Below are 12560 nucleotides of genomic sequence, written 5' to 3' on the forward strand. Positions count from 1 at the left end.
GGCTGGTTTGCATGGCTTCATATACGATCTCTGATCAAGCAGCATTTCACACATGCAAAATCATATTTCAAGGTCTCCCAACTTCAATTCGTATGGTAAATTCCTCTGGTTTTGGATGAATTCTACTATTTGCCAACGTTTTGAAATTGATTTTGCAAGCTCTTGTTGAGTTTGACAACAATATACATTGAGTAATGGTCTTCAAACTTTTTTGGCTGGCCTAAGCGATATTTGTCTTACGAGAGATGATTTTTTCTGAACCGAAAAAATCATCTCTCGTAAGTGATACCGAAGGAAGACATTGGTGAGCAATCGGTGTGCAACACTGTATGGTCAGATGTAAAAAATTAAACCGTATAATTGACCTTAACTATTAAAACACAAATATACTGTTATTACTAGAAAAGTAACCATTTTAATGAAATTAACTCACATCTAATGGTTAAAAATTTAATTCTTACTTAATAAATATTTGATCTAACTTTATTAGATGTCAGTTTCCAATGAAGCAACCTTTAATTCCCCTGATGTCTTCTTTTGGCAAACCTAGAAATATCAATAATCAAGTATTTTATTTGATAATGAAAATAAGGTCTACAATATTTTGCTTGTTATTATTACATTCCGGAATTTGGGTAGTGAAATGAAATAAACATATATGAACAGTGCCTGAAAATGTTCAATTGTAAGTATTTATTAAATATTTTATCAGAAACTTTCACTGAACTAACCTGAATTGCAGCAACATAATCCACTACTGCTGGTGAATCTAACAAATTAAATATAAACGATAGAACATCAAAAAACCAGAATAAAATCAACATCACAAATTGGAAATAGAAATAACAGCTGAAATCATAATGAATTGATTAAGTAAATTGGTAAATAATTGTAAAATGCTTCTTGTACAAATGTAGCAGAGAAAACTATTTGAATTTGTCACACAACAGAATTTCTGTTACTACAACTGAAAAATACATTTAAAACAACTATGAACCGATACTTACAGAGCTTTTCGAAATTCATTTGTCGCTTCATTCTGTTCATTGTTCATCTTAGTCGCAGCTATAACTCTCCTTAAGGTTAAAATAAATGTAACAAAACAATAAACTAAAATTATTAAACAGGGACCAAATAGATATATGGAAACAGCCCATTTGTTAACTGAAATAAAAGAGAATCTATATAAGTATTTAAATGAATATGATTTTCGTTGTATGCGTGATATTACAAATATTTGACTGGTTCAGCAACTTGTTATCACTATTTATAACCAACAGCTGCATATTCATAACCTTTAATGTGATTATATATTGCGTTTTAATCGGCTCAGTAGTTTCGGAGTTATAATAACAAATTGTAGCAAAAAATATATTTTTTACGTGAAAATAGCAAATTTTTGTGTTTTAAAAAAGTCATGAAAAATCGAAAATGCCAGAACTTGTTCATGTTTATTACTTTGTCGAAAAGTCGCATATAATAGGAACAAAATGAGATATCAGAGAGAAAAATCGATTGATTTTTTTCGAATTTATGCACAATTAAGTGAATTCGCTCATTTTCGCAAAATTTAACTTTTTTGTTTGATATACATAAAATTGAATAGTTAATGTTCTTCTTTCGATTGATTGAATGTTGAAAACATTTGCCCCATGCTATGTACACATTTTTACATATACATTGCGTTTTAATCGGCTCATTAGTTTCGGAGTTATAATAACAAATTGAACCAAAAAAAAATATTTTTTATATAAAAATATCCAATTTTTTTGTTTTAAAAAAATCATGAAAAATCGAAAACGTCAAAAATTGTTTAGATTTGTTGCTTTATTGCAAAGCCACATGTAATAGGAACAAAATGAGATATCGATCATAAAAAGCCATGGATTATTTTCGAATTTATTCACTATTAAGTGAATTCGCTATTTTGAGAAAATTGTGTGTGCGTACAAGCGTGTACATTGAGTGTAAATTTTACATGTGTTTTGTTATTGTAACAAAAACAAAGCACCTGTAAAATGTACACTCAAAGTACACGCTTGTAAATTTGTACTTTTTTAAGTTTACTTCAATAATATCGGACTAACCGTTTTATAGTTATCATAAATTATGTGGAGAAACATTTAAAAAAAATATATCCATAGAATTTAAAAATTTTACCATTTTTGTACTACTGAAACCACAATACATCAAAATTGTGTTGTGGTTTAAAAAGCTTCCAAAATTTTTCCGATTTTGTTGCCCTGTGTTATATGCACTATATAACAGGAAAAATGTTAATGAAATCCGTTATATATTGTGTTCGATATTATGAAAAAACAAGTAAGCGTACTATATTCGGCAGTGCTGAATCTTAAATACCCTCCACCTAAATATGATGAACTATGAACAACTGAAATAATATAACAATTGTTAGTAAGACTAGTTTACGCAGATCTAATTCTGCAATTTATAATTGAAATTCCTATTAGAACGTATGAAATTTAACAATTTATATTTTTATACCCTCCACCACCATAAGTGGTGAATGAGGGTATATATAAGTTTGTCATTCCGTGTGTAACATTGAGAAATATTCATCTGAGACCCAACAAAGTATATATATTATTGATCCTTATGAAATTCTAAGTCGATTGAGCCATGTCCGTCTGTCTGTCCGTCTGTCCGTCTGTCCGTCTGTCCGTCTGTGTAAAACACGCTCACGTCCAAAATACGCAAACAAACTTAGTAGAGTTGCAAGAAAAATGTTTATTATTGTCCTAAGCAGTTTGGTATTGAAAATCAGCGAAATCGGTACAGTGGAACCAAAGTTATGAATGAAAATGTGGGACAACCTCAAAAAAAAATTGATAATTTTCACATATTTTTGGACATTTTTTGTAAATATATTGCAGCTAATATCATAAAATTTTACACTCGTTACTTTTATGATAAAAGGAGTAACTCTGGTGAAAATTATAAGAATCGGTCCATGATTTCTCCTAGCCCCCATACAAATTTCTTCCCGAAATATGGTTCTATGGTCTATAAATACCTACAAAATAGGAATATCCACATGAAATTCAGCAAAAATAAGTTTCGTGGTAAAAGAAATTATATTACAAAATTTTTCGTGGATCGGCCCATATTTGACCATAGCCCCCATATAAAGTATACTTCCGATAATCCCTTAAATAAGCATAAATGTCTTATAAATATCGCTATCAAGTTGAAATTCGACATGAATAATCCCCATATATACAAAAATCGCTGTACCTAATTATATGGAGATCGGCCGATAATTGGTTATAGCTCCCATATAAGGACCACTTCCGAAAAACACAATAACCTACATAAATATCTAAAAAATATCAATATCAAAACAAAATTTCACACACATCCATAGTTTATATTTAGAAATCATACTACTGGATTTTGTAAATATCGGTCCATATTTGACCATAGCTCCCATATAAGGTCCACTTCCAAAAATCAGTTAAGTAATCATAAATCTCTTATAAATACATTTATCATGCTAAAATTCCACATAAATTATACTCATATATATAGATATCACTGTTCCAAATTTTATGCAGATTGGCCGATAATTGGTCATAGCTCCCCTATAAGGCCCATTTCCGAAAAAAGATATTAACCTTAAAAAGTATTAAAAACATATCGATATCAAAATGAAATTACGCACAGATCCAGTAATTTGAATCCAGTAATCATACTTCTGGATTTTGTGAATATCGGTCCATATTTAACCATAGCTCCCATATAAGGTCCACTCCCGAAAATCACTAATAAATTTCTTACAAATATAGTTATCAGGTTGAAATTCAAAACAAATTTATTCAATATATACAAAAATCGATGTACCAAATTTTATGATGATAGGCCCATAATTGGTCATAACCTCCATATAAGAACTACTTCAGGAAAACACATTACCGTGCACAAATATCCATAAAAATCTACACTCAACCAAAATTTTACACCGATCAGTAATTTGTATCCAAGAATCGTACTACAAGATTTTTTAAATATTGGTCCATAATTCGGCATAGCTCCCACATAAGGTCCACTCTTGTTAATAGCGTTCTTTATATGAAATACTACAAAAATAGCCCTTAAATACTTAGGACCATAATAGGTCATAGCATCCATATATTAAACCAAAATCGTACACAGATCAGTAATTTGTATTCAAAAATCATAATACTGAATTTTGTGAATATTGGTCCATAATTGGCCACAGCTCTCATACAAATACATACAAATCACGTAAAAATATTTTATGACAATCGAATCATAATAGGTCATAGCTCCCGCATAAGTCCCACAACCAAATATTTTGAAATTTGTCTAAATATATTTGTATACCCTTTTTATACCCTCCACCACCATAAGTGGTGAATGAGGGTATATATAAGTTTGTCATTCCGTGTGTAACATTGAGAAATATTCATCTGAGACCCAACAAAGTATATATATTATTGATCCTTATGAAATTTTAAGTCGATTGAGCCATGTCCGTCTGTCTGTCCGTCTGTCTGTCTGTCTGTCTGTGTAAAACACGCTCACGCCCAAAATAGACAAACAAAATGGTTAAACTTGCAAGAAAAATGTTTATTGTTCTCCTAAGCAGTTTGGTATTGAAAATCAGCAAAATCGGTACAGTGAAACCAGAGTTATGAACCTAAAGGTGAGACAACCTAAAAAAAAACATGATAATTTTAAAATTGTTTTTGTTATATGTGCAAATATATTGAAGATAATACCATCAAATTTTACACACGTTATTTTTATATTAAAAGGACTAACTCTGCTAAAAATTATAGGAATCGGTCCATGATTACCCCTAGCCCCCATACAAATTTCTTCCCGAAATATAGTTCTATGGTCTGTAAATGCCTACCAAATTGCACTATCCACACAAAATTCAGGAAAAATAAGTTTTGTGCTTAAAAAAATCACAACACCAAATTTTTTGTAGATCGGCCTATATTTGACCATAGCCCCCATATAAAGTTCAATTCCGAAAATCACTTAAATAAGCATAAATGTCTTACTAATATCGCTATTAAGTTTAAATTAGTCATAAATAGTCCCAATATATAAAAAAATCGCTATACCGAATTCTATGAAGATCGGCCAATAATTGGTTATAGCTCCCATATAAGGACCACTTCCGAAAAACACATTAACCTATATAAATATCTGAAAAATATCAATATCAAAACAAAATTTTATACAAATCTCTAATTTATATTTAGAAATCATACTACGGGATTTTGTGAATATCGGTCCATATTTGACCATAGCTCCCATATAAGGTCCACTTCTGAAAATCAGTTAAGTACTCATAAATCTCTTATAAATAGCTTTATCATGCTAAAATTCAACAAAAATAATAGGTATATACATATAAATTTATGTATCAAATTTTACGCAGATTGGCCGATAATTGGTCATAGCTCCCCTATAAGGTCCATTTCCGAAAAAGATATTAACCTTAATAAATATTTAAAACAAATCGATATCAAAATGAAATTACGCACAGATCAGTAATTTGTATCCAGCAATCATACTACTGTGAATATCGGTCCATATTTAACCATAGCTCCCATATAAGGTCCATTCTCGAAAATCACTAAACTCGTCATAAATTTCTTACAAATATATTTATCAGGCTGAAATTCGAAACAAAAATCGATGTACCAAATGTTAAGATGATAGGCTCATAATTGGTCATAGCCTCCATATAAGAACCACTTCCGGAAAACACATTAACCTTCACAAATATCCAAAATAATCTGTACTGAACCAAAATTTTACACCGATCAGTAATTTGTATCCAAGAATCGTACTACAAGATTTTTTAAATATTGGTCCATAATTCGTCATAGCTCCCATATAAGGTCCACTCTTGTTAATGACGTTGTTTATATGAAATTGTACAAAAATAGCACTCAAATACTTAGGCCCATAATAGGTCATAGGTTCCATATATTGAATCAAAATAGTACACAGATCAGTAATTTTTAAAATCATACTACTGAATTTTGTGAATATCGGTCCATATTTGGCAACAGCTCCCATATAAATACATAAAAATTACGTTAAAATATTTGATGACAATCGACTCATAATAGGTCATATCTCCCATATAAGTCCCACTACCCAATATCTTGAAATTTGTCTAAATATATATATCCTTTTTTATAATCTGTTTCTTCAGTGACGAATCTTCACTTGAGGTTAAAAAGGAAAAATGTTGATCCAAACGTATTAAGTTATTATTAGGTATATAAATTGTTAAATTTCATATGTTCTAATAGGAATTTCAATTATAAATTGCTGAATTAGATCTGCGTAAACTAGTCTTACTAACAATTGTTATATTATTTCAGTTGTTATACCATCATATTTAGGTGGAGGGTATTTAAGATTCGGCACGGCCGAATATAGTACTCTTACTTGTTTATACTCTGTTTCTTCACTTGAGGTTAAAAGGGAAAAATGTTGATCCAAACGTATTAACTAATTATTATGTATATAAATTGTTAAATTTCATACGTTCTAATAGGAATTTCAGTTATAAATTTCAGTTACATTTGAAATAAAAAATCTTCTGCGTAAACTAGTCTTTCTAACAATTGTTATATTATTGCAGTTTTTATACCATCATATTTAGGTGGAGGGTATTTAAGATTCGGCACGGCCGAATATAGTACTCTTACTTGTTTTAATTATTCTTTAAAATAAATTTGTTTAAATATTTTTAGGTAAACAAAATTTAATTTTTTTTTAATTAAAAAATATTTTTCCCGATTTTGACCCATTGTAGGTCCAACTTACTATAGCCTTATCTGCATCGTTGCAATGGACTTTGAAATATCTATCATTAGATATCCATATTGTCTATATTAATGACTTAGTAATCCAGATATAGATCAAAAATAGGTAAAAAATCGAGGTTGTCCCGGTTTTTTGCTCATATCTCCGTTATTTATGGACCGATTTTAAATAGCAAACTTCTCGAAAGCATGTCTGACAGAATTATTGAAGATTTGGATCCCGAAGATATCTGTGGTCTTCAGAAAATTGATTTCAACAGACTGACGGACGGACGGACAGACAGACAGACGGACATGGCTTAATCGACTCCGCTATCTATAAGGACCCAGAATATATATACTTTATAGGGTCGGAAATGAAAAATGTACAAATTACAAACGGAATGACAAACTTATATAGACCCTTCTCACGAAGGTGAAGGGTATAAAAAGGGTATACAAATATATTTAGACAAATTTCAAGATATTGGGTTGTGGGACTTATATGGGAGATATGACCTATTATGAGTCAATTGTCATAAAATATTTGAACGTGATTTTTATGTATTTATTTGGGAGCTGTTGCCAAATATGGACCGATCTGTGTACTATTTTGGTTCAATATATGGAAGATATGACCTATTATGGGCCTAAGTATTTGAGTGCTATTTTTGTACAATTTCATATAAACAACGCCATTAACAAGAGTGGACCTTGTATGAGAGCTATGACGAATTATGGACCAATATTTAAAATCTTGTTGTACGATTCTTGGATACAAATTACTGATCGGTGTACAATTTTGGTTCAGTATAGATTTTTTTGGATATTTGTGCAGGTTAATGTGTTTTCCGTAAGTGGTTCTTATATGGAGGCTATGACCAATTATGGGCCTATCATCGTAACATTTGGTACATAGATTTTTGTATATATTGAACAAATTTGTTTCGAATTTCAACCAAATAAATATATTTGTAAGAAATCTATGAGGAGTTTAGTGATTTTCTAGTCGACCTTATATGGGAGCTATGGTTAAATATGGACCGATATTCACAGTAGTATGATTGCTGGATACAAATTACTGATCTGTGCGTAATTTCATTTTGATATCGATTTGTTTTAAATATTTATTAAGGTTAATATCTTTTTTCGGAAGTGGTCCTTATATGGGAGCTATAACCAATTATTGGCCGATCTTCATAGAATTAGGTATAGCGATTTTGGTATATATTGGAACTATTTATGACGAATTTAAACTTAATAGCGATATTAATAAGACATTTATGCTTATTTAAGTGATTTTCGGAAGTGAACTTTATATGGGGGTTATGGTCAAGTATGGGCCGATCCACAAAAAATTTGGTGTTGTGATTTTTTTAAGCACAAAACTTATTTTTCCTGAATTTTGTGTGGATACTGCAATTCGGTAGGCATTTACAGACCATAGAACTATATTTCGGGAAGAAATTTGTATGGGGGCTAGGAGAAATCATGGACCGATTCCTATAATTTTTACCAGAGTTAGCCCTTTTAATACAAAAATAACGTGTGTAAAATTTGATGGTATTATCTGCAATATATTTGCACATATAACAAAAACTATTTTAAAATTATCATGTTTTTTTTTCAGGTTGTCTCACATTTTGGTTCATAGCTCTGGTTCCACTGAACCGATTTTGCTGATTTTCAGTACCAAACTGTTTTGGAGAAAAATAAAAATTTTTCTTGCAAGTTTACCAATTTTGTTTGTCTATTTTGGACGTGAGCGTGTTTTACAGAGACATACAGACAGACGGACATAGTTCAATCGACTTAGAATTTCATAAGGATCAATAATATATATACTTTGTTGGGTCTCAGATGAATATTTCTCAATATTACACACGGAATGACAAACTTATATATACCCTCATTCACCACTTATGGTGGTGGAGGGTATAATAGAGCCAAGTTATGGCGTTTTTTTTTTGGATAAACTTATACTGTACGCCTCTGCTACATTTATGTAAAAATTCCATGTCAATTGGTTCAGTCCGTTAGAAATGGCAGATTTATTTTCAAAATAGTTTGATCTCTCGATCCATGAATTTCACAAGGACCACCTCACTTACCCTCCAATGTACATCTATAAATAGAGATAAGTGGTTTCAAAGACTCGTGTATATCCAAATTTCGCGCCACAGCAGCCAAAAGTGTTATCAGAAGCGGTAAAGGAAATCCGAATATGGCATATGTGGAATATAAATAAAAGTTGCGAAGTTTACACAATTCAATCCAGTTATTATAACACATAATACCCAACCAGGTGTAGTGAGATAATAGAATATAATGATTTAAATATGCTGTAAATAGAAGAGTTTTAGAAAACAGTAACCGCGTAACAAATTGTGTTAAAATTTCTACTCACCCATCATCGCACAGCTCAAAGTATCCAATTTTATTTGCGAGAGATTTATGGAACTAAAAAAAGCAAAGTATAATGCTGAACTGATAACATAGGTCAGAAAGCATTTACCCTGTAGGGTTAGGAGTTCGGGTAGGCAGCAATAGGCGATCATGATAAAAATTAACAGGATAAGAGAAAACACTTGGACTGGAATAGAGAATAATTAAATATTTCAAAACTACTTACTATTTATATTTAAGATAGGCTAGCAGAAGCTAAATCACAAATTTGATCATCCCGAACAATTTCATAATAATCGGACATCGAAATCAAAGGTCGGACCATAATATGTTACCAACTTACCGCAATAATTGAACTTGGCTAGCGGTGGCAGACTGCTTATAGTTGCAGCACAAACCCTGGGATTTATTAAATCATACTCATCTTTGCCAATTGTTGCCCTATGCAAATCAAAACAATATTCCGTTCTCTTTAATTGTGCCTGATCACTGCTGCGCAATAAAGTGCCATTCTGAAAGAAAATAAATAGTTTAGGCGTACAATTTCAAAACAATGTCTCACCTCAAACAAAGTCCAACTTAATCTGGTATCCTCTTCTGGTGAAAGCATATACGAAGCGGCGCAAAACTCTTTCAACACAATGGGTTCAAAGTCTTCCACAATGTTTTTCGTTACAACACTTGAATTGGTTAAACTCATTTGAATATAAAATACCTCTACAAAATCAATTATATCATTATTTATAATATAGTGATAGGTTTTCGGGATGTCATTCGAACACAAAGTGATGCATGGTTTCAGGTGACAGATACAGGCACGTTTATGTAGTGGCACCTTACGTCTACTGCCATTATATAAAAGTTCATAATCATAATTGCCCACTAGTTGGGGTGGTACTAGTGTTTGACTATCGTAAATATAGGAACCATTTGCTAAAACAGCGCTATTGGTAATGTTGATGGTATTCTCGTAGGAACAATTAGAAATTCCCCTAATATTGTAGAAATCTTTCAATAAATTTCCATTCGAAATTTTTTGATTACTTTTGCTAACATTGGGCATTGAAAATTCATGGCGATCTTTTGCATAACATTGAGTGTAATTGATTATTAAAACTAGCTGAATTATAAATATTAACTGTTTTAAATTCATATTATACTTATTAATAAAGTTGTTTTATTATTATTAATTTATAAAATTAATTGCTTGCTAACGTTGCTAGATTTACACACGATATAAATTAAAAGTATACTGAAGATTTTCTGAGCTGTTCAAATACATTTATATAAACAACAAGTTATATTACTAGATTCGGCTGTACCGATTATTAAATACCCTTTACCTGACTGTTACAGAAAATACACAGCAGAGCTGAAATAAATCTATCAGCCCGGGAGTTTTTTCCCTTTTCCTTTTTTTTAACATAGAATTTGAATAGGAACAAGTAAGAGTACTATATTCGGCCGTGCCGAATCTTAAATACCCTCCACCTAAATATGATGGTATAACAACTGAAATAATATAACAATTGTTAGAAAGACTAGTTTACGCAGAAGATATTTTATTTCAAATATACAAAAAATTGTATCTAATTCAGCAATTTATAACTGAAATTCCTATTAGAACGTATGAAATTTAACAATTTATATACTTAATAATTAGTTAATACGTTTGGACCAACATTTTTCCCTTTTAATCTCAAGTGAAGAAACAGAGTATAAACAAGTAAGAGTGCTATATTCGGCTATGCCGAATCTTATATACCCTTCACCTTTGTTGTGGATGCATCATTATTTTTTATAATTAGTATATAGGTATTTATGTACATTGCCCACTTTCAGCTTACAGCATCCTAAATTTATCAAGAACACAAAAAACAACAACAACGCCAAACGAAACAGAACACCAAAAGAAACAAGTAAGAGTACTATATTCGGCCGTGCCGAATCTTAAATACCCTCCACCTAAATATGATGGTATAAAAGCTGAAATAATATAACAATTGTTAGAAAGACTAGTTTACGCAGAAGATATTTTATTTCAAATGTACAAAAAATTGTATCTAATTCAGCAATTTATAACTGAAATTCCTATTAGAACGTTTGACACAGTTAATTATTGTCTTTTAATTGAGAAATTGTCGTCTAAATTTAATTGTTCTAAATCTTCGTGTAAATTATTATTTTCTTACATAGGTAACCGTTAACAGTTTGTTGGAACTGGGTTAAACGATCTACAATATCTGAGTGTCAAAGTGGCGCACAGTGGTATGAGAAAAAAAAGAGGGAAATAAATCTGTAACTTCTAAACCCTTAGTCCGATTTTAATGAAATTTCACATGCGCAAAGGGGAAGTGTTGTCGAGTTTAAGTCTGGACCTCATGAAATGAAATTTTACAATTTATATACTTAATAATTAGTTAATACGTTTGGATCAACATTTTTCCCTTTTAACCTCAAGTGAAGAAACAGAGTATAAAAAAAGGGTATACAAATATATTTAGACAAATTTCAAAATATTTGGTTGTGGGACTTTTGCGGGAGCTATGACCTATTATGATTCGATTGTCATAAAATATTTTTACGTGATTTTTATGTATTTATATGAGAGCTGTAGCCAATTATGGACCAATATTCACAAAATTCAGTATTATGATTTTTGAATACAAATTACTGATCTGTGTACCATTTTGGTTAAATATATGGATGCTATGACCTATTATGATCCTAAGTATTTAAGGGCTTTTTTGTAGAATTTCATATAAACAACGCTATTAACAAGAGTGGACCTTATGTGGGAGCTATGCCGAATTATGCACCAATATTTAAAAAATCTTGTAGTACGATTCTTGGATACAAATTACTGATCGGTGTAAAATTTTGGTTGAGTGTAGATTTTTATGGATATTTGTGCACGGTAATGTGTTTTCCTGAAGTAGTTCTTATATGGAGGTTATGACCAATTATGGGCCTATCATCATAAAATTTGGTACATCGATTTTTGTATATATTGAATAAATTTGTTTTGAATTTCAACCTGATAACTATATTTGTAAGAAATTGATGAGGATATTAGTGATTTTCGGGAGTGGACCTTATATGGGAGCTATGGTTAAATATGAACCGTTATTCACAAAATCCAGAAGTATGATTACTGGATTCAAATTACTGGATCTGTGCGTAATTTCATTTTGATATCGATATGTTTTTAATACTTTTTAAGGTTAATTTCTTTTTTCGGAAATGGGCCTTATAGGGGAGCTATGACCAATTATCGGCCAATCAGCATAAAATTTGGAACAGTGATATCTATATATATGAGTATAATTTGTG

At 30.9% G+C, this 12560-nt stretch overlaps 1 protein-coding gene across 1 annotated transcript; it reads right to left on the reverse strand.

The window, feature by feature from the left end:
- Positions 1 to 387: 387 nt before the first annotated feature.
- On the reverse strand, positions 388 to 10440 carry LOC135955204 (probable G-protein coupled receptor Mth-like 11). Its single transcript, XM_065505529.1, has 8 exons — positions 9790 to 10440; positions 9571 to 9739; positions 9229 to 9414; positions 8933 to 9163; positions 1008 to 1164; positions 732 to 849; positions 622 to 669; positions 388 to 546 (listed from the first exon to the last, which is right to left on the reverse strand). The coding sequence occupies exons 1-8, from the start codon at positions 10378 to 10380 to the stop codon at positions 487 to 489; spliced, it is 1560 nt and encodes a 519-aa protein (XP_065361601.1). The 5' UTR covers positions 10381 to 10440; the 3' UTR covers positions 388 to 486.
- Between the last annotated feature and the right edge of the window lie 2120 nt (positions 10441 to 12560).

The sequence above is a fragment of the Calliphora vicina genome, chromosome 3, assembly GCF_958450345.1.
Source record: "Calliphora vicina chromosome 3, idCalVici1.1, whole genome shotgun sequence".
Classification (NCBI taxonomy): Eukaryota; Metazoa; Arthropoda; class Insecta; order Diptera; family Calliphoridae; genus Calliphora; species Calliphora vicina.